The 21987-nt window shown below is 42.4% G+C and overlaps 1 protein-coding gene across 1 annotated transcript in view; it reads left to right on the top strand.

The window, feature by feature from the left end:
• Positions 1 to 21987, top strand: part of LOC139728203 (uncharacterized) — a 50096-nt gene that overhangs the window by 14985 nt on the left and 13124 nt on the right. Inside the window, exons 3-7 of the mRNA XM_071639164.1 lie at positions 4431 to 4559; positions 18177 to 18331; positions 18989 to 19207; positions 20027 to 20102; positions 21185 to 21328. Of these exons, the coding sequence (XP_071495265.1) occupies positions 4431 to 4559; positions 18177 to 18331; positions 18989 to 19207; positions 20027 to 20102; positions 21185 to 21328 (723 nt within the window). The remainder of the gene's footprint in view (positions 1 to 4430; positions 4560 to 18176; positions 18332 to 18988; positions 19208 to 20026; positions 20103 to 21184; positions 21329 to 21987) is intronic.

The raw sequence follows: 21987 nt of genomic DNA, 5'->3' as shown, positions 1-21987 counted from the left end.
GCATCCTACTTTCCACAACTGCTCGCAATTCTTATGACATCCATAATACAGTGTGGCACAAAGCACAAGGCTCCTCATTGAATCAGAAAGGCCAGGGCCGTACCGGCCGTTGGCATGGCAACGTACACAAGCCTGAGTGTGGAAGCCTGAGTACATATATGCGTAATTACTCCAGCCACCAAGTGGGTGGCTGGCATGATTGAAGTGCTGACAAGTGTATTAGATTCCCTGATGACATATATACAATGTAGTTTGGGGGGGGGGCAGGTTGATGTGAAGGTGACTGAATGTCAATTTCATAGGGTATGAGGAAGATTAAACCAAAAAGTACAAAATTCTTTGCAAGGAGGGAAACCGGGAAGGGGTACAATCTTTGAGGTATTTGAAAATTGATACGTCTCACTGTACAATATGGAAGACCGGGTGTCAACTCTGCTATTGATACTTTAAAATATACTGTACACTAGGATGAGTATAATGACACTTGTCAGCAACAATGTCTGAACTCATGAAATACCATACTGGGATCAGTCACAACAAGCCTCTTTCTGGCTTGTCAAGTTTGCTAAACATCTAATTTTGTAAGTTGTTTGTGTGTTTGTTTGTTTGCTTATTTGTTTGTTTGTTTGTTTGTTTGTTGTTGTTGTTTTTTGAGGGGGTTCTTTATCTTTCATTTCTACACAAAGTTATCACTGATGTCCAGTACATCTTGTCAACAGAATGTCTTCACAATCAATAAGGACTGTGCTTCATTATATCAGTATTTTTTTTGTATTCTTAGTGTACATGTCATATTCTAGTAGTATTGCTTTGTCAAATTTTTACATGATTACATACATACACACACACACACACACACACACACACATACACACACACACATGCACACAATGTATTTAAATGCACATTGAGAGGAATGGACTGAATTGAATAAAAATGAAATTTTGATTCTAGCTTTGTACAGTACCCTGCTCTCTTTTATTTTACGAACTGTTTGTGTGTAGAGTTTTATGCTTTTTATTTCTTAAGGGATATACAGTATTGTATTAGACACGAAACTAACTATTCAGTAATTTTCAGTTATAAAGATTTTATAATGAAAGGAGCCTCACGTAAAAACCAAAGATCATACACATGTATTATGGAAAGAGCTCCAATAATACAGGTGCCTGTTGAAAAGATCATCCAGTGTACATTGAGGCAAGGAGCAGGTGGTGGTCATACAGTCTGTAGTACGTATGTCTTCCATGTTTCATACTGTATGGGCTTTAATTCAGGCAAGGTACATGAATGTACGTCTACCAATACATGTAAAGCAAGAAAACTCATGTCATGCCTATTAAAAAACAATGGATTGCCCATTAACCGCAATACACCCTTAACTACCATGTATAAAAATGTGTGTATATCTGTAGGGTAAACACTCAGGATCTATGTGTATGTCCTACATGTTACTGCAATCTCCTCTAATGGCCCGCTGTAATCATGTGGGCAAAATTGCAATTCTCCTGTTTGCTTTTTTTATGCAATTTAAAGTTTAAAGGCTGAGTTCATGCACTGTAGCTACACAAGATGAGCAGCAATATGGTACACTGCAGACATGCTAAATTAACCTCCTGGAGTAGATTTAGCAATGCATTGTATATCCACACCCTGACAAAAGGATATTTTAAAGCTTCTCTGATTTGGGAATTATTGTCACCTGTGGAGATGCATTAGGACACAAGTACGTATCTTTGCATGATTTTTCTGTATAACCTCCCTTGTATCGGTTTCACTGTTGATGGCCCTGGATGTAATCAGAGCAGTTCAAAATGCACTGCTCAAAAATCTTTTGCAAACACAGTTACAGATCTATCCAGAGAAAGTCACCAACCCTTCTTGTAGCCGTTGCTATGGATATATAGACCCCATGTGATGCACTAAAGAGGGGCACCTTGCTCAAACTACATGTGTATGAAGATGCTTACACTCTGAGTGTTAAAGGGACTTTTGAGGTGACTTGCCAATCATATTAAAGTAAATTAAATTTCAATATCAAGAATGTGTTTTGCTTTTTTTTTTGACAATTCATCAACACTGGAGATCAAACATGCTAGAAACTCCATTCAACCAGTTGCGAAGTTGGATGTAGCCATTTTGTAAAATATCAGTTTAGAGTAAATGGCTCATTTCCATTATAGCCACGGTAAAATGTAGGGGTAAGATTTGGTGTGACATTTGCATGCATGTGACTAATGACCTTTATTTAGTCTGCGAGCTATAAGACTAGTATAAAGTAGAGAAATAAGAAAAGATCTCTTCAGTACAGCCGTAAGTCAGAACTGGTAAAGATTCATGGTAATGCTTGATAATTAGTTAAAGAGTGAAAGCAGTCCTCTCTTTTCTTGTTAATTTGGTACAATGTTGTACGTGTACCGTTAGTATTCTTGTGACATTTTTCAACTTTTTTTTTTTCATTCTGGATGTATCAACATCTTGTGCATGCCATTCAGAGCATGATTCTGTGTGAACTAGTAGTTTACAGCTCTCCAGAAATTATGATTTTCCTTCTCTCACACTTGGTATAGAGCTTCAGATATTATGTATTATAAACTGTGTCTCAATTGTACTGTGCAGTTCACATACAGTTTTATCATGTGTCTAGTGTGATTAATGATATGAGTACCAGGGCAAATGTACAGTAAGCGACGTACTGTAAAACCATTTGTGGCATGAAACTTTTGTGAATTGGAGCCGACGGCTTTTTTTCTCGCGATGAAACTTCTGCAATTTGCCGCTGACATTGAATGTAATGTGTACACACACACACACAAAAAAAAAATATAATGTCACATGCATTTTACTTTATGAATCTTGGCTCATCGCAAAATTCAAGAAAGTTTCATGAATGTGCAAATTTTTGTTTTTACCATAATTCACATCCCTCTTCTGTGTTTGGAAAAAAAAAATATCAGAATGAAAGTGAAATTCATGAAAGAAATGCAGTTAGATTGATTTGACCATCATTGCATACATTGTACATAACTGTACATTATGTGCTTTGTGCATTTACCGGTACATTTGACTTGATGCTGTTTACAGCCATTTCTGAGTCAACAAAGTACATTCTTGCAACTGGCAGAAAAACACTTGAATACTGAGTATCTTCACATAAAAGTGCAAAGCAGCAGACTTGCAGGGTTGATTTGATTTTAAATACCTCCATTATATATCCTACAGATTCTCCAGCTGAGCTCATTCTACAATGTAGCTATGTAATGAGAGACATTTAGACTGAGACATATTTTGTTTCTAGGCTTAGCCAAATCATGGATTGCATGTTTTGTAAGTAATCATTTACAGTTGGCAAGCTTTTTGCATGATACAATTTTAAGACTAATTCTGTCTTAATAAACCAGACTGTAAGTTATATTGAGTCACTTTTTTTTTCCATTACATGTGATAAATGATCATACTTTCATGTACTTGATGTACAGTACAGTTCACAAGCTTCCTTAGAGGAGGAATTACTGTATAAGCTGTTATTTTTGCGAGGGTTTCATTTTTGCGAATTTTGCGAATCACCGTTGGATCGCAAAGTTAACAACACGCGAAAATGTTGCCATATGCTATGGTAGCAATGCATTTATGATAGCTTCAGTGTCGATTCGCGAAAACATCATCTCACGAAAATGTCTGTGACCTAATTCGAGAAAATATCTGTACGCGAAAATAACAGCTTATTCAGTGGTCTGTTCAACCAGTCTCCATATTATGTAAGAACAGGCTTTGGTATAGCTGTAAAATGTCAGATGTCATTGGTCTGACTGTAAGTTTTGTGTAGATTTGTTGAATGATAGCCATCTGATGGCATCATGATGCTTATCCATTTGTAGCCTTGAAGTTATGACCTTCTCACATTAACATCATAAAGAATTTTTTTTAAATGAATTGAAATAAAAAATCATGAAATTATCGATAGGGAGAGAAAAGAGACTGCTGTTGAATAGCAGAATAACTTTTTTGATATCTTAGCTAATGATACTCATATTGTTATCCAGATTCTCAAATAGCCAGGACTTACAATTGTACTGAGGACATGACTATTTTTCATTCCCCTCCCTGGCATTTCAAGATAACGAAGGCTGCATCTTCTATACTCATACTTTATATGGCTTCTTTCAATTATGAGTCCAGTAACTGCACTAGATAACTAGTGATTGATCTCTTTTTCCCCTCAGGCTCTGGCTCTATATTCCAGACATGTATGGATAAATACACTATCTTGTGTATTTCCACAGTACACATACATTGTACACTTATAAGTTGCCATTGCCTTGCTTAGTGATTCAGAATAAACCATTCATTGTGATACTTTAATAGTTCAAAAGTTCTTCAAAGGTAACTCAAATGCTTTGTCAATTACTATTTGCTTTTCCCGCATTCAGAGGCCTCTTGTGTGCATGCGGTAGATGACCTGGGTCGGGACCCCGTGATGTATGCAGCTCAGTACGACCGGCTGGACTGCCTTGATCTCTTGCTGGAGTCACATGCTGATCCTAATGTCAAATCAAAAGGTGCGTGAGCTTTAATTGTTACATATTAAAAGATTCTAGTTTGTTTTCTTTTTCCAGCAAAGACTGTGATGTATGTGTATGTGGGTGTGTGTGGGTGGGGTTGGGGGGAGGGGGGAGTATCAAGGTAAGCATTTGTATACCGTCATGAATATACTCAGTGTAGTATACTACATATCTTGTCTATTGAGAATAAGGGCGTTAAGCTGCCACGAACACTATCGCTTTAGTGGTGACTTAACACCCCTATCATACTCACCTGACAATTTTATACACCATATATTTTGTGAGCGTGAAATGTTGTTGATCAAGAACTTGTTGTCAGTCATTGGTCAAATTGCTATCAAGAACCACAAGGATGAAACGAACAATGAAATAACATCCTATTTCAAAGAAAAGCTAGATATTTTCCACTTTCAGAAAATGTAAATTAGATTTCTGTGTTGTTAAATTTTGGAATGTAATGTGGGCATCTCATTAGCTTGGAGGCTATGTGGTGACCTAGTGGCAACTAGAGTCTCGCTGGTCACAGAGTGATCACAGATATAATTGTAACCCGAATGTTACACTCCCGAGTTCATAAATAAAGAATATCACACCTGGGATTAAGTTTTGACAAAATAATCCAATGACAAACTTTATTAGCTTGTTTGTCGTTCAACAAAGTACATCATTCAATTCAATTTGTTCACAGACTCAATTGTAACCTTTGTTACATATTAAGCATTATTAGATATTTGCCAGTGTATGACGATAACTCGACTCGTTGCTGTCTCTTTGTCTCTCTCGCCGGTTATCCTGTCGACGAGCCCAGAGAAGTCGCAAACCAGTCGTACACGGTAGCTGATGTAATACTCAGTAGCCGTCAGTCACGCTGAACCAAGCAAAGGCTGGCCAAAGCTCTCATCCAAATATGTATCTAGTCAAAAGAGTTTACAAGACACAGGACTTTCCTAATATTGTGTCTTTCTGATCAATAATATTTCTTCAGGAGTATGGAAGTCCACTCCAAAATCTGATCTGATACATTGTCTCTACATATACATGCCTCATAAACATATATGAGCGCATTAGACAATACAGATACAAATTCCAGTCACATACATTCAAATGTTTGTCAATTCATTTTGACATACAGGTGCTAAATACGGTCAGAATAACTTCTCTTCAGTTAAACATTTTCAGCATCCTGAATTATATCCAACACTGCTGCCACAAATAAAGCTGTGATCTATCTGATCGACTGGCAGTATAGTTGCTTCATCTGGGGTCGACAAATATTGTGACTCCGATTCAAATCTCATGGTTTGAGTGGAAATAATGCTCCACGCATACAACAATTACACTGAGCAGTTGTACACTATACCACGCATGTACAGTTAACATGTATACATTATAAAGAGCATGAATATATAACCTTTTTATATTCACAAACGCACAACTATTCCTCACATTTAGTTCTTTGCAAGGTTCTTCACATCTAGTGGCTAGTCCTCCCTCTAGAGTTAAACATTCCACATTTCAATAGTGCAGTGACCTCTGCCACTCACAGCGAACGGTCAGTGGACATAAATCTGTCAGTCCAGACGAAAGGGGGGGGGGTGCTGCAAATGTAGACCTCAATGTTTTCGAGCATAGCCTCACTTTCTCTGAGTGTGAGGGTCTACAGGGCATTTCAATATGTATGCAATCAAACATCTGACTTCTAATTCCAAGTCAGCTTCCCAATTTTGTCTGTCTAGCAATGAACTTGAGTCTATGCAAAATCATGTCCATTCATAAAACATCCAAAAGGCAAATACATTGTAGTGCATTGTAATATTACATTGCCAAGTAATACACAAGCATCAATCATCGATCATCAATTTGCATACCATAATAATAACTTCGGAATTTATATACATGATATCAGAGTCTCTCAATACGCAATCTCCAAATCTGTTGTTTGGAGTTCTTAATTAACAAACACTCTCCAATGCAATTCACATTATGAAAAATACAATGACTTACCTAGTCAAAAGAGCCAACACTCGTTTTCACTACAAGCTGCTCCACACGGCAGTCAATGGATGTACGTGCCACAACCAGTTGTATCACAGGCACATAAAACTTGTATATAACAGTACAGCTGATGCTTGTAAGGTTTTACCAGTGTTTTGTGGTAACCTCTCAGCAGATAAATGTGTGAAAAAACTTTCTGGATCACACAGTCGATGTAACAAGCAAAGTGGGTGCAGGCCTCAAAGCGCTGGCAGGAAGCAGATATGCCTATTTGCTCCAAAGCTATGGGCTTTTATACTTTTCTAACTTTATGTAAAATGTTAATATTACAAACTTTCTCTAGAAAATCAGAAACTTCCAGGAAGAAAACTGACCAGCAGACATTTCATTGGTTCATGTTTCTATGACATCATTCAAAGTCTGCCTCATTGGCTAGAGGTCACTCATTCCCCTTGACTTCCAGGAACATTACTGACGTACTGACCATCCACTTGGCCAGACAAAGTCTTAACATTGACCAAGGGCAGTAACGACAGGCTTTCCAGTCACTCTCAAGCCTTCTGGCTACAGGGCTTTAAAGTTGCACTCCTGTGACCTTGGTCACTAGAGCTGCTGCCTAGCCAGCATAGCTATATAACACATTGTTTATACTCATGCAAACACTGATCTAGTTAACATACTAGACAAATCATATAGCATAAGTCATAAAAAGCACTCAATTAGGGTATAGAGACATAATTATATCTCATTTGCATGAATGATGTATTAAACATAACCACTGCACATACATATCTCTTATGCTGAAGTGCGTGGATCACACTTTGTTCTGAACATATGACATATCAAATAATAATCTTGCAAACAATCATATACTTTCAGCCATTAATAACATAATTATATCAAAGCAGTATCTGTAATACACAATGTAACACAGGTAGAGTATTTAAATCTATTAATGTATGGAGCTACTCTACTTTAAGGCACACGCAAAGCTAGCCTAAACAGTTCATTGGAAATTAGGGGGGCAGAGAAATGGGGAGGGAAAGGAATAGGAGAGGACAGAATTTGGGCTAGACGTGCACTCTACGTCATTGTCACAGAAAATGTTGGTCTACAGTTAGAACCAGTCCACTCTGTATAGGCTTTGCCCATGGTAGGACACTGTCCCTAAATCCCAAAGCAACTACTACTTTGTCCTAGCAAGAATGACCTTCCTCTTCTGAGACATGGTCCTCTCATTTCTCTTGATGTGCCTACACACCAACAAAAGGGAGGGGTGCTTAAAACAATATCCCTAAACTGGCTAGCTTGCTCCATCCTTGAGTTTTATTACACCTACATAGTCTAACACCAGCAGGGGCATTTTACAGGGCTTGACCAGTCTCAATACACACAGGTTTACAATTGGACATTGGCTACTGGGGTCAAAGGCTGAAGGGGAAATCTTAAGACTAATCATGGGGTTACCAGTGCACTGATCGAGGGGTTGTTGGAAAACAGGTGGGTACGGACGTCAGAGGAGGGATGAATGGAGGGGGTGGTGATAACAGTGACCATGGGTTTTCCAAGGAAGTAGGAATCTAGTCTGATGACATTTCTGGAGAAATCTTAGTAACCCAAATTTTGGTGGGGTTACATCCTCCCCTTTCAAACCAGGGTTCACTCCTGTGAACCTTACATTAATCAAAGCCAAAGATCTTACGCTTAAGGTGAGCAAAGAATCCTGATGAAGTTGCTTGCCTAGCACCAGAGGGTTCACCAAGGGTATCGTACTGCATGCGTAGCGGCGGCCTTGAAGAGCGAGTTGAGCGTCTGATGGATTGCGGGGCAGGCTCTGAATCGATTGCTTGCTTTGCATTTTGCGCTTGCTCAGCCTCGGGCTCTGCTAGAGTATGAGGGGTGTTACCTCTGGACTCTGCGTCTGGGGGTAAAGGGCTAGTGTGTCTACTCTCTTCCTCCATGCTCTCCCCTCTCAAATCGGGGACTGCATCATCCGGTGTTGCTCTACCAGAACCACTGGATGCACTTGTGGCATCTATGCTGATGTCACTGCCAGCCTGGTTCTCTAAGTCTGAATCAGTTGATGTCTCCTCAGTAGTGGGGTCAGGGGATAAAACGGAAGCGCCGGAAACACCTGTGTCACTCACCACATCAGCTGTGTTGATCTGTTCAGGGGTCTCGCTGGTAGTCTCAGAGGGAATACTGGGGGGTTGGGAGGGGACAAACTCTGGTGCATTTATGTTAAGTCCTGAATGTGGGCGGTGAATGTGCTTGCGTACATCGAAAAGCAGAGTGATTTCTTCGTCACTTGAGTCTGAACTGTCAGACTCTTCCTCCCTCGGAGGGGCAATAGACTTTTTGGAACGGGTCCGATCAGCTGGACTCCTTTTCTTACCTGGTCTCTGGGTCTCTGAGTTATGGGCTGGGGCTTCATTCAAGTACTCTATGGGTAGGAGAAGGTTGCGGTGTAGGGTGCGTGTCCTACCAATCCCGTCTTCAGGTGCAACTTCGTAAACCGGCATATCAGGGTTGAGTCGCTTTGTGATGACATAAGGGTTCGCATACCATCTATCAGCTAATTTCTGCTTACCAGTCAGTCCAACGTTCCTAACTAGGACGCGATCGCCAGGTTTCAGACCATTGGCTCGCACTTTCGCATCATAGCGGACCTTGTTGGCACTGGCAGACTTGCCGGATGCAGCTGACGCAAGTTTGTAAGCTCGCGTAAGCTGATCACGCAACCCGCTGACATACTTCACGTGGTCAGTCCCAGTGAAGTTGTCAGGGCTAGTGCCAAATCGCAGATCAACAGGCAGTCTAGCTTCCCTACCGAACATGAGGAAATAAGGTGAGAAACCAGTACTGTCATTCCTTGAACAATTGTAAGCGTGTACAAGTGCACTTACGTACTTGCTCCAATTTGCCTTCTTCTCCTCCTCCAGGGTCCCTAGCATGTCCAGTAGCGTTCTGTTGAAACGCTCAGGCTGAGGGTCTCCCTGGGGATGGTAAGGAGTTGTCCTTGATTTCTTAATGCCAAGGAGCCTTGACAGCTCATGGATCACTTTACTCTCAAAGTCCCTACCTTGATCAGAATGAAGGCGTTGGGGCAGACCATAATGTACAAAGAAGTTCTCCCACAGGACCTTGGCGACAGTGGCAGCAGTCTGATCCTTCGTTGGGAAGGCTTGTGCGTATCGTGTGTAGTGATCCGTCACTACCAAGATAGACTTCTTATTCGAGCGGTCTGGTTCTAGGGAGAGAAAGTCCATGCAAACCAGCTCCAGGGGGCTGGTTGTGTGAATACTCACCAATGGGGCTGCTGGCTTTGGAGGAGTCTTTCTTGCTATACAACGAGGGCAATGCTTGACCCACTCCGTAATGTCAGCACTCATCTTTGGCCAGTAGAACCTGTCTCTAGCCAACGCTATGGACTTCTCGATTCCAAGGTGGCCAACACTGTCGTGTATGCCCCTCATTGCCTCGACACGGCGCTGGGCAGGCAATACTAACTGGTGATGGCGGTTCCCTAAGGAGTCAGTGAAAGTTCTGTAGAGGACTCCTTTGCACAGAACTAGCCTGTCGAACTCGTGGAGTATCAGGGCAGCCTCTCTTGAAAGGCCGGTATAAGACTGTGGCCTCTCCCCACGTTCAACATAATCCCTGACTAGTTTCAGTTGCGGATCTGCCTTTTGAGCCTGTGCCCAGTCTACTACATTCAGGTCTGAGCCCTTCGCATACAGACCTGGGATAGACTCTGCACTGGCACACAGGGTCTCAACGTATGGCTGGCTTCTAGGAGGAGAGTTGGCTGAAACATAATGCGTCTGACAGAAGGCAGAGAGTGTGGACACTTTCTCACCTGAGTCTGACGTCTCATGCAGCCTTGCCTCCAGATCACTAATCTTGCACTGCTGGCGATCCTCAAACTCCTTGTCCAGGCTGGGAGGATGTGGTTTCCTTGACAGCGCATCTGCTTCAATGTTCGTCTTTCCTGGCTTATAATGGATGGAAAAATCAAAGCAGGAAAGTGCAGCAAGCCATCTATGTCCTGTGGCATCGAGACGTCAGGACATATGTTAGTGGATTATTATCTGTCATAACCCGTGTACCTTTTGCTGCATACAAGTAATCCCTGAATTTGTCGGTGACTGCCCACTTAAGAGCAAGAAATTCCAGCTTGTGGGCTGGATAGTTCTTCTCACTGTGGGACAGTCCCCGACTCCCATATGCCACTGGACGAAGCTTACCTCCATGATCTTGATACAGGACACCACCAAGTCCATCACGGCTGGCATCAACATGGAGCACAAAAGGCTTTGACAGGTCTGCGAAGGCTAAGACTGGGGCTGTGACCAGACAATGCTTCAAAGCCTGAAAAGCCCTCTCACACTCCTCAGTCCAAGCATCACCAAGGGGGTCACTTGCCTTTCGGGCATCCGGGCTCGGAACTTTCTTTGGAGGTGGCTGTCCTCGCTTCCTGGGGTAAACGCACCCACTTGTGAGTGCGTTCAAAGGGCGGGAAATCTTGGCATAGTCCTTTATGAATCGCCGGTAATAGCCAGCAAATCCTAAGAAAGACTTGACATGCCTCACTGTCTGTGGCCTGGGCCAGGTTCTTACATCGGCCACTTTGTCTGGATCTGTCTGTACCCCAGCCTCGGAGACTACATGACCAAGGTACCTAACCGACTGACAGCAAAATTGGCATTTTTCTGGGGACACCTTCAAGCCAAATTGCTGCAACCTATCCAGTACCCTAGCCAGGCGCTCCTCCATTTCCTCCAGCGTTTTGGAGAAGATTATCAGGTCATCCATGTACACTAACACCTCTAACATGTTCAGACCCGACATGCATTTCTCCATTAGCCTCTGGAAGGTTGCTGGTGCTCCCTTCACCCCTTGGGGCATACGCTCGAACTGGTAAAACCCCAAAGGACAAGTGAAGGCCGTCTTCTCCTTGTCAGATTCACGCATCGGGATTTGATAGAATCCCGACTTTAAGTCGATAACAGAAAACCATTTACTGCCACTCAGGGAATCAATGGCCTCCTGTATCAGGGGCACTGTGTACTGGTCGGGAATGGTACGAGAATTGAGTGTACGGTAGTCGACGCACATTCTCAAAGTACCATTCTTTTTCCGAACCAGCACAATTGGAGAGGCATAGGGACTCTTAGACTCCTTAATTATGTTGTTCTCCAACAGCTGTTGAAGATGTTGCTGCAAGTCCCTAAGATCAGAGGGAGGCACCCTCCGAGACCTCTCACGGAATGGTGTGTCATCGTTAACACGAATCTGATGCTCCGCATAGCCTGTACTGCCTAGGTCAAATTCATGCCTGGAGAACACATCACTCCTCTGCCTGCACTGATTGAGCAGCCTTTCTTTCCACTCCGGGGAAATCGGGCCCCAATTGATGGGCAGCTCACTAACGTCAACTTGAGGGGAAGGGGTGTTATCGCCTACATTAGCACTTACTTGGGAATGGGTTGCCTCGGTGTAACTGTGAGGCTGGGTAGGAAAACTACTAGGGGTAGGGAAACACTTGTCAGGGACATAGGCATCCACTATTGGGCAGTTGCCAGGGACAGTGATAGACTCAGGGCTACTATTTGTCACCAGCACCCTTACCTTTCCAATCGCACCACCTGACAATTTTTGTACTCCTGGGGCTATGTGTAACCCACTTGGAAGTTTGCTGTGGGGATTAGACTCTACGAAAACAGTCATCTCTTCTTTCAGGGGATTCCTAATTTGGGCAGTCATTACCAATTTGGAGTGGGGAGGTATTTGCGTGCTATGTCCTTTCTTGGTCCTAGCAGTGCCCAATTTGCCATCAGGGGACACCTTCTCTTGTTTTGATATACTGGCATAGATATCCCTGCAAGTCGCACTAATCTGCAATGACTGGGCGAAGCGTGCTCCAGCCATCCTCCTACACGATTCAAAACAGTGCCTGAAAAGTCCTGAATTAGTGCCAATAATCACTCTATGGTCACAGGGACGCTGGGGGTCTGGTACTACAAGAGCCAATGTACTAAACTCAGTCCCTGTGCCAGCAAATGACCGTTCAAAACCTATGTTAACGTAAGCCCAACCCAGATAGGGCATAGTCCCATCTCCTCCATGGTACAGGACTAGGTCACTCAGTTCATGCAATTCCCTATCTAGTGTGTCGAAAAGGCTCTTGTGTATAAGAGTGACCTGAGACCCACTATCAAGAAGGCATTTTGTCTCCTTTCCATCTATCCAACATTTTGGGTTGATAGCATCTCCTACTAAACCTTCGGGAACATCATTACTGGAAACATCAACTTTAGAAACAAGTGGGGGAGAATCTAATTTTTGGGGCCCCTGGTTTCCCCTTCCCAGGCGCCCTTTCTCATTTCCCTGGTTGCCAAGGATGTAGTTGATAAGTCTTTTGCTCAGTACATCAGGGAGGACAGAATTTTGACAGTTTCTACTGATGTGGCCCTCCTCTCCACACTTGAAGCAGAGAACACCAGTAGCACTCTGCTGGGACGACTGAGGTTTGGGGGGATTATTGGGGGGTTGGGGTGCTGGTGGAGGTACTGGTTGGGGAAGTACATGGGGTTGAGAGGCTGTTTTGGGTGGCAGAATAGAGGGCTCTACCTTACGGTGGGCAGCCTGTTGGGGTCTTGTGCTGACAGGGGGTCTTGGGGCAGACAGAGATTTCTTCACCCTCTCCTCTTCTTCCTGCTTCCTCACCGAAGACAGGAGTTCCAGGAAGGACGGTGGTTTCTCCAGGCGCTCCCTGAGCTGTAGGTTTACTAGGAGCATTTCGTGGTAGAGAATGCCCCTGATGAACTGTCGGAGTCTCACCTTGTTGGCGTCATGTGGCTTGACAACTCCTCGCCTAACCACATGGCGCATGACTTCCTGTAAGCGAGAAAGATACTCAGAGGGAGACTCACCTTCAGCCTGGACTGTCTGATGAAATGTGACAAACAGTTCATCATCTGTGTCAGTATCGCCAAAAGCCAGATCCAGAGCCCTGAGGTAGTCTGCAGAGCAGGCCTGGGGATTCTCACGCCTAAGGTCTGTAATGATGCTTGACGCAGGCGGACGCAATGACTCACGAATGCGCTTGCGCCGCTCAGCATCATCCAGAGTCTGCCACTCCTCCATCTGGCTCTCAACGTGCTCTATCCAGATGGGGTAGCTATCCTCATCACGCGCTGCTGTCTTTGCACCAGAGAAGCATCGCAGTTTCCGATACCCTGTGGTCAGCCCACACCGTGCTAGTGAAGCTGCTAAAATTGGGATGTCTCGATCAGGGAAGGACATGGATGGTTCACTGATACCAGGGGAAGGGGGTGGAAGGTTGTTAGTAGTAGGGATGTCTTGAGACTGGACTTCCTGAGCTCTACGTCCTGCTTTTCTCCATTCCCTAACTAAACCTCTCTCCCTCAGGTCCTTGACACTGACCCTATTTCCTCTGACTGGTCCTAAACCGTCTAACCTCACTACTCTGCACATAGTCTCCCCATCTACTGGGATGACAATCTGTGCCTGTAATCCTAACATAGCAACTGCATTTTCAAATTCACACAGGAGCAATGTTTCCCCTGTATCGGGATCATCCCGTCTTAACACCTCAAGTAATGTGGGATATAACTCTGACAGTGCCAGTGCAAACACCTCTGTTGGCACAGTCTTTACACCTGTTGCAAGTAGGAGGGCATTCTCTACTCTAATCTCCTCCTTCTTACACCAATCCTGACCAATCTGCTTCAAACTTTTACCTGCCATCGCTTTGTTTCCTGCACACGAGTGTTGGCTCTTTGGTACAATAGAACGAAAATGGTGAATGTAACAGTAACAATCAACAATAATAATCAAGACTCAGTTTCGGCAACATGTGTCACCAAACAAATGCAATTATACAATTAAGAAAACAATGGTTCCCGGACAAGCCCCCAATTTATGTAACCCGAATGTTACACTCCCGAGTTCATAAATAAAGAATATCACACCTGGGATTAAGTTTTGACAAAATAATCCAATGACAAACTTTATTAGCTTGTTTGTCGTTCAACAAAGTACATCATTCAATTCAATTTGTTCACAGACTCAATTGTAACCTTTGTTACATATTAAGCATTATTAGATATTTGCCAGTGTATGACGATAACTCGACTCGTTGCTGTCTCTTTGTCTCTCTCGCCGGTTATCCTGTCGACGAGCCCAGAGAAGTCGCAAACCAGTCGTACACGGTAGCTGATGTAATACTCAGTAGCCGTCAGTCACGCTGAACCAAGCAAAGGCTGGCCAAAGCTCTCATCCAAATATGTATCTAGTCAAAAGAGTTTACAAGACACAGGACTTTCCTAATATTGTGTCTTTCTGATCAATAATATTTCTTCAGGAGTATGGAAGTCCACTCCAAAATCTGATCTGATACATTGTCTCTACATATACATGCCTCATAAACATATATGAGCGCATTAGACAATACAGATACAAATTCCAGTCACATACATTCAAATGTTTGTCAATTCATTTTGACATACAGGTGCTAAATACGGTCAGAATAACTTCTCTTCAGTTAAACATTTTCAGCATCCTGAATTATATCCAACACTGCTGCCACAAATAAAGCTGTGATCTATCTGATCGACTGGCAGTATAGTTGCTTCATCTGGGGTCGACAAATATTGTGACTCCGATTCAAATCTCATGGTTTGAGTGGAAATAATGCTCCACGCATACAATTACACTGAGCAGTTGTACACTATACCACGCATGTACAGTTAACATGTATACATTATAAAGAGCATGAATATATAACCTTTTTATATTCACAAACGCACAACTATTCCTCACATTTAGTTCTTTGCAAGGTTCTTCACATCTAGTGGCTAGTCCTCCCTCTAGAGTTAAACATTCCACATTTCAATAGTGCAGTGACCTCTGCCACTCACAGCGAACGGTCAGTGGACATAAATCTGTCAGTCCAGACGAAAGGGGGGGGGGGGTGCTGCAAATGTAGACCTCAATGTTTTCGAGCATAGCCTCACTTTCTCTGAGTGTGAGGGTCTACAGGGCATTTCAATATGTATGCAATCAAACATCTGACTTCTAATTCCAAGTCAGCTTCCCAATTTTGTCTGTCTAGCAATGAACTTGAGTCTATGCAAAATCATGTCCATTCATAAAACATCCAAAAGGCAAATACATTGTAGTGCATTGTAATATTACATTGCCAAGTAATACACAAGCATCAATCATCGATCATCAATTTGCATACCATAATAATAACTTCGGAATTTATATACATGATATCAGAGTCTCTCAATACGCAATCTCCAAATCTGTTGTTTGGAGTTCTTAATTAACAAACACTCTCCAATGCAATTCACATTATGAAAAATACAATGACTTACCTAGTCAAAAGAGCCAACACTCGTTTTCACTACAAGCTGCTCCACACGGCAGTCAATGGATGTACGTGCCACAACCAGTTGTATCACAGGCACATAAAACTTGTATATAACAGTACAGCTGATGCTTGTAAGGTTTTACCAGTGTTTTGTGGTAACCTCTCAGCAGATAAATGTGTGAAAAAACTTTCTGGATCACACAGTCGATGTAACAAGCAAAGTGGGTGCAGGCCTCAAAGCGCTGGCAGGAAGCAGATATGCCTATTTGCTCCAAAGCTATGGGCTTTTATACTTTTCTAACTTTATGTAAAATGTTAATATTACAAACTTTCTCTAGAAAATCAGAAACTTCCAGGAAGAAAACTGACCAGCAGACATTTCATTGGTTCATGTTTCTATGACATCATTCAAAGTCTGCCTCATTGGCTAGAGGTCACTCATTCCCCTTGACTTCCAGGAACATTACTGACGTACTGACCATCCACTTGGCCAGACAAAGTCTTAACATTGACCAAGGGCAGTAACGACAGGCTTTCCAGTCACTCTCAAGCCTTCTGGCTACAGGGCTTTAAAGTTGCACTCCTGTGACCTTGGTCACTAGAGCTGCTGCCTAGCCAGCATAGCTATATAACACATTGTTTATACTCATGCAAACACTGATCTAGTTAACATACTAGACAAATCATATAGCATAAGTCATAAAAAGCACTCAATTAGGGTATAGAGACATAATTATATCTCATTTGCATGAATGATGTATTAAACATAACCACTGCACATACATATCTCTTATGCTGAAGTGCGTGGATCACACTTTGTTCTGAACATATGACATATCAAATAATAATCTTGCAAACAATCATATACTTTCAGCCATTAATAACATAATTATATCAAAGCAGTATCTGTAATACACAATGTAACACAGGTAGAGTATTTAAATCTATTAATGTATGGAGCTACTCTACTTTAAGGCACACGCAAAGCTAGCCTAAACAGTTCATTGGAAATTAGGGGGGGCAGAGAAATGGGGAGGGAAAGGAATAGGAGAGGACAGAATTTGGGCTAGACGTGCACTCTACGTCATTGTCACAGAAAATGTTGGTCTACAGTTAGAACCAGTCCACTCTGTATAGGCTTTGCCCATGGTAGGACACTGTCCCTAAATCCCAAAGCAACTACTACTTTGTCCTAGCAAGAATGACCTTCCTCTTCTGAGACATGGTCCTCTCATTTCTCTTGATGTGCCTACACACCAACAAAAGGGAGGGGTGCTTAAAACAATATCCCTAAACTGGCTAGCTTGCTCCATCCTTGAGTTTTATTACACCTACATAGTCTAACACCAGCAGGGGCATTTTACAGGGCTTGACCAGTCTCAATACACACAGGTTTACAATTGGACATTGGCTACTGGGGTCAAAGGCTGAAGGGGAAATCTTAAGACTAATCATGGGGTTACCAGTGCACTGATCGAGGGGTTGTTGGAAAACAGGTGGGTACGGATGTCAGAGGAGGGATGAATGGAGGGGGTGGTGATAACAGTGACCATGGGTTTTCCAAGGAAGTAGGAATCTAGTCTGATGACATTTCTGGAGAAATCTTAGTAACCCAAATTTTGGTGGGGTTACATAATGTCTCTGAGACATCCCCTGGAGACTATCCTCTGTTTGGGAAGTTGTAAGAGAACCAAATATGTTCAGTTTTTGTTTTTGGAGACGTTGTCCTGTGGCTAGCCAGTCTCTGAGACATCTCTGCGACGTTTCCTTAGTCGTGGCCTAGTCATAAAGTTTGATTTTGTCAGCGAGTTTTTGGCGACCTGGCAGAGATGTTGAGCCAATGTCTCCAAAACCAATAAGATGTCGTGGAGACGTTGCAGCAACGTCTCTGCGTCTCCGCGACTTCTGGGCAAATAAGTTATCACCGTGCTTGTAGATGTCTCAGATTTCGTTCTGGAGTGGCCTTCTTGGTGAGGGGGCAAGCCATTTCTTGATCTTTATGAGTCGGATAATGAAGTCGTGATGAATGATCAGTTGTGGCAGTCATAATGATGTCTCCTCGAGTGAGGTAGGCACTTCAGTATACAATAAAATCACTGCAAAATATGTTTCAATTTCAGTTCATTGATGACTCTTTTGTGGCAGCTGTATGGTCAAGAATCATGGATATAACATCAGATTTACATTAAAGATATTCCATTTTTCCTCTTTTTCAGATAACTACACGGCATGTCATGTAGCAGTACATGGTGGGAACTGGGATGCTCTGGAAAAGCTTCTGGCGCACAGTGCGGAGACCGGGGTTCAAGACTCAGTGGGAAGGGCAGCCCTCCACTGGGCTGCCATCTTACGGGATGTTGACTGCCTGGATGTGAGTTGTCTTTGTTAATCCTTTCCATACTGAATTCTGAAATGCCCGTAGACTTAATATACAGGCCACCAGGTTCCATTATGGAACGGGTTAATACTTCCTGATGTAGAAACAGAAGAATATTCTGCATATCATGCATTGATTGAATCATCTTTCTAGACATCAACTGCTTGGACTGGGTAATCCAGGTCTTTCTTCCAGCCTGTAGAAACTTTCAAAAGAGCTTTGAAAACTTCTTTATTCAATATTTTCTATCTTTTGGTATGTCTCCTGCCCAAATGTTAGTGCCTATTTGTCTGAGATTTTTTAACTCAGATATCAAATGCTGACCAGTGCAGGCAATTCTGGGTGAGTGGTTTGCATATTAAGGCATTTTGTCCTACTCCCGTTCACGTTTGAGGTAATAATCGTCATTTTTTTGTCACATTTGTCCCACATTTCTGGGCAAAACAAGATGAAAATCTGGATAATGTTGTGCAAATGATAATTCAGAATCAACAGCAAAAATATACAAAACAGAAGGAAAAGGTGTCTGTGATGAAGAAAATATATTTACGCAGAATCTGCAATACAATGAGAAAGAACGAAAAGAATCAAGACTGATTCCTTTATGCTGATATTTGTAAAAAATTTTCCATTGCTTGTTTTATTTGACAGATGCTACTGAAGTACAAAGCTAACCGGAGCCCCCGCGACCGCGACGGCCTCACCCCAGCCATGTGGGCGTGTCACGTGGACAACAAGACGCACTTTGACATGATCACGGCGCAGGGGCAGCATCACGTTGAGGAGTCGGATGGGATTGAGCGGGACATGATGGGCAGGACGTGGATTCACTGGGCGGTCAAACGATCTGAATCCCTTGAATGCCTGAGTGTAAGTTTTCCTCTCTCTATTGACCGATTCAGGTTCGTTGAGGGCAGCAGACATTTCATGGCACTGGGCAGCCATAGTGAGTGTCTGAGCCGACAACCCCCCCCCCCCCCCCTCCCCCACCCCGGGCAACATGTTTATCACGCATTGGCTAAACGCTTGACGCCCATTGGCTAAAGCAGTATTTCATTCTGCGCGCATGCTAATGTAGAGAGAGGGGTGGGGAGTGGGAAGGGGGGGTCGGCTAAGACACCGACTAATGGTGCTGCCCATGCCAAAAATACACATAGCGCGTCACAGAATCGGTCAATAAAGCCATGTGTGCATAAGTGTTGCCAGTCCACCTTAGAGAAATTTTGTAAGTGTTTTCGATTTTGCATTGTTCACATAAAGACACCAGACACAGGGTTGAGATAAAGTTTCATGAAATATTGTGCCCTGACTGAAATCACAAATGATCAGGTGTGTAACAGATTAGTTAGTAGTGATGGGAAATTAGATACCATGTCTCCCATTGCGTTCTGGCTGTCATTCCTTCAACAGGTGAAAGCACCTCTCATAATTTTTTTGCTTTGTTTACACAAAATTAGAGATTATGGATCAATTCTAGACAGCCCGCTCTAGTGTGCATCACATTTCAACTGCAATGTTAAGGTTTTGAAAATAATTCTGATTTATCTTGTGGTTAGTTCTGAAATGCAAGGATGTTGCTTCTAGGTTCTGAATTTCTTTTCTTTTTGGGTCAAGTCTATTAAGATTGTATGCAAGAAAAACATAATTTTAACAAAAAGTCTGTTTCCTCACCATTCTGTTCTATATCAGAGCCTTCTGAGCCCAGAAACTGCTGCAATAAAGGACAAAGAGGGGCGCACAGTCATTCACTTAGCTGCCACGTTAGGTAAGCAGTGCCGAAAAGCAGTTTAACATTTAATTATTTTATCAAGAATGAATTTAATCTTGTTTTTTGTTATTGTTAGCCTGTCAAACCAACTTGGGTTTAATTTGATGTGGCTGCATTGTGATATGGATGTATGTCTGTATTTTCTGTTGTGTTCATGTGTATGCACTAGGAACATAGGTTATAGTGCAATTGTTAAGGATGAAAGAAAGAAAGATAGGTGCAGGTCACTGCAGTTTGAGAATTCATGAGTTCCTCAATACATGTAATCCACTACAACAAATGGATCTGAAAGTCGGGGAGTATGATTTTTCTGAAAATGACATAACATTATTCCTGTACTCTTCTGCTTTAATTTAGTATATAACATGACTTATAAAAGTAATCGCTGGCGGAGATATTGGTGATTTTATGAAACCATGTCGAGTAGTATTGGAAATCAGCGTTTTGAGAAAACTGCTTTCAAAGTTTTCTTCCTGACACAATCGTGATCAAGGGGAGGTGAGACAGTTTTCACCTCTTGACAATGTAGGGTCTGCTCATAACAACCTCCGCGATTTTCATTCAAGCTTAGCGCCAGCAGTCTATGCACGACCAATCAGTAACCAGGGTGCCACGCACTGACCAATAAGATCACTCCCTCGTTGCTAGGGGTGGAGTCTATCTGCGGTGCTAAATATAAATCGTCCGGCACGTTTCTGTTCCGTTGAAAGTCAGAAAATCGTGGCCCAGAAAAACACTAATTTCTTACCTTTCCTTCGATCTTTTAGCTTCAAATTTTTGGCAGATATAGACTACAAAATTATGCCCAAAACAGAAATCCGATCGTTTTGACCGATTTTGATGATCTGACTTCAAACTTGATTTTCTCGGCTCAGCCGTCAGCGACTGCAGGATCCTTTTGTTGTGGCGGGTCACATATATTATTTGTCAGAAACCTTAAAAAAAAGTGACATAGGTTTCAGTCATACAATGTTTTTTATATATTGATTTGTTCATGTACAGTGTGAGAACTTGGGAGATCAGTTCTTGTATGTTTGTAATCACCCATTTTCAAAATTGTCCTACATCTTCCCTTAAAGGGGCCCTGGATGCCTGCCGGCTGATAGTGTCCAGGGTTGGGCCGGATTGTCTCCATGAGACGGACAATCATAACCGGACCTGCCTCCATCTCGCCACGATGGGTGGCCACGGCGAAGTGGTCAATTTTCTCCTTGATCACGGAGGTGAGGGAGTGCCCCCAACACAGTTGATGTTTGTGATTTGGATAAGTTTAATACATTGTCACAGATCCTTCTTTGTAACAGGCAGACCTCCCAATCACTCTGAATTTGGAGGACAGAATCTGAATTTTGACTTCTAGCTCTTGTTTCAATAGGATCTTCCTATTTTTTTTTTCTTGTTGGATAATTGTTCTACACACTCTTATGGGAACTGCTCTTTTTTCCCTAAGTTTGAGCCAAATCATCTCTATTTTTCAGTCAGAAAGGTTTGGAGGTCTGTAAACTGTATACATACAAGTACGCTGTATGCCATATCTTACAGAAGCATTGAATTTTGTCATTTGGGACTTGTCACCCAAATTTCTGACTGGTTACTTGCAGGATCAAGAATCACAATGATGCAATGAGAAAAAAAAAGTATTATCACTTAGTGGTTTCCCTACCTAGAACAACAAACATTGAATTATTTTGATGGGAGGCAATATTTTGTTGTTGCTAATTTCTTCTACACCATTTGGCTACTGCTATTCGCAGAAAATTTGCAATATGTTATATAAAAGGTGCAATGTTCTAAAGCCTACCAATATCAGGAGCTGTGATATTATGATATAAGCTCCTTTCAGGTTATTTATGCCAATAGTACATATTTTGAATGATACATT

The sequence above is a fragment of the Diadema antillarum genome, unplaced genomic scaffold (genome assembly GCF_040938485.1).
Source record: "Diadema antillarum isolate AM-2024a unplaced genomic scaffold, OU_Dant_1.0 seq00000169_RagTag, whole genome shotgun sequence".
Classification (NCBI taxonomy): domain Eukaryota; kingdom Metazoa; phylum Echinodermata; class Echinoidea; order Diadematoida; family Diadematidae; genus Diadema; species Diadema antillarum.
Note: the sequence above shows the minus strand (reverse complement) of the source record. Positions and strands in the feature narration are given on the sequence as shown.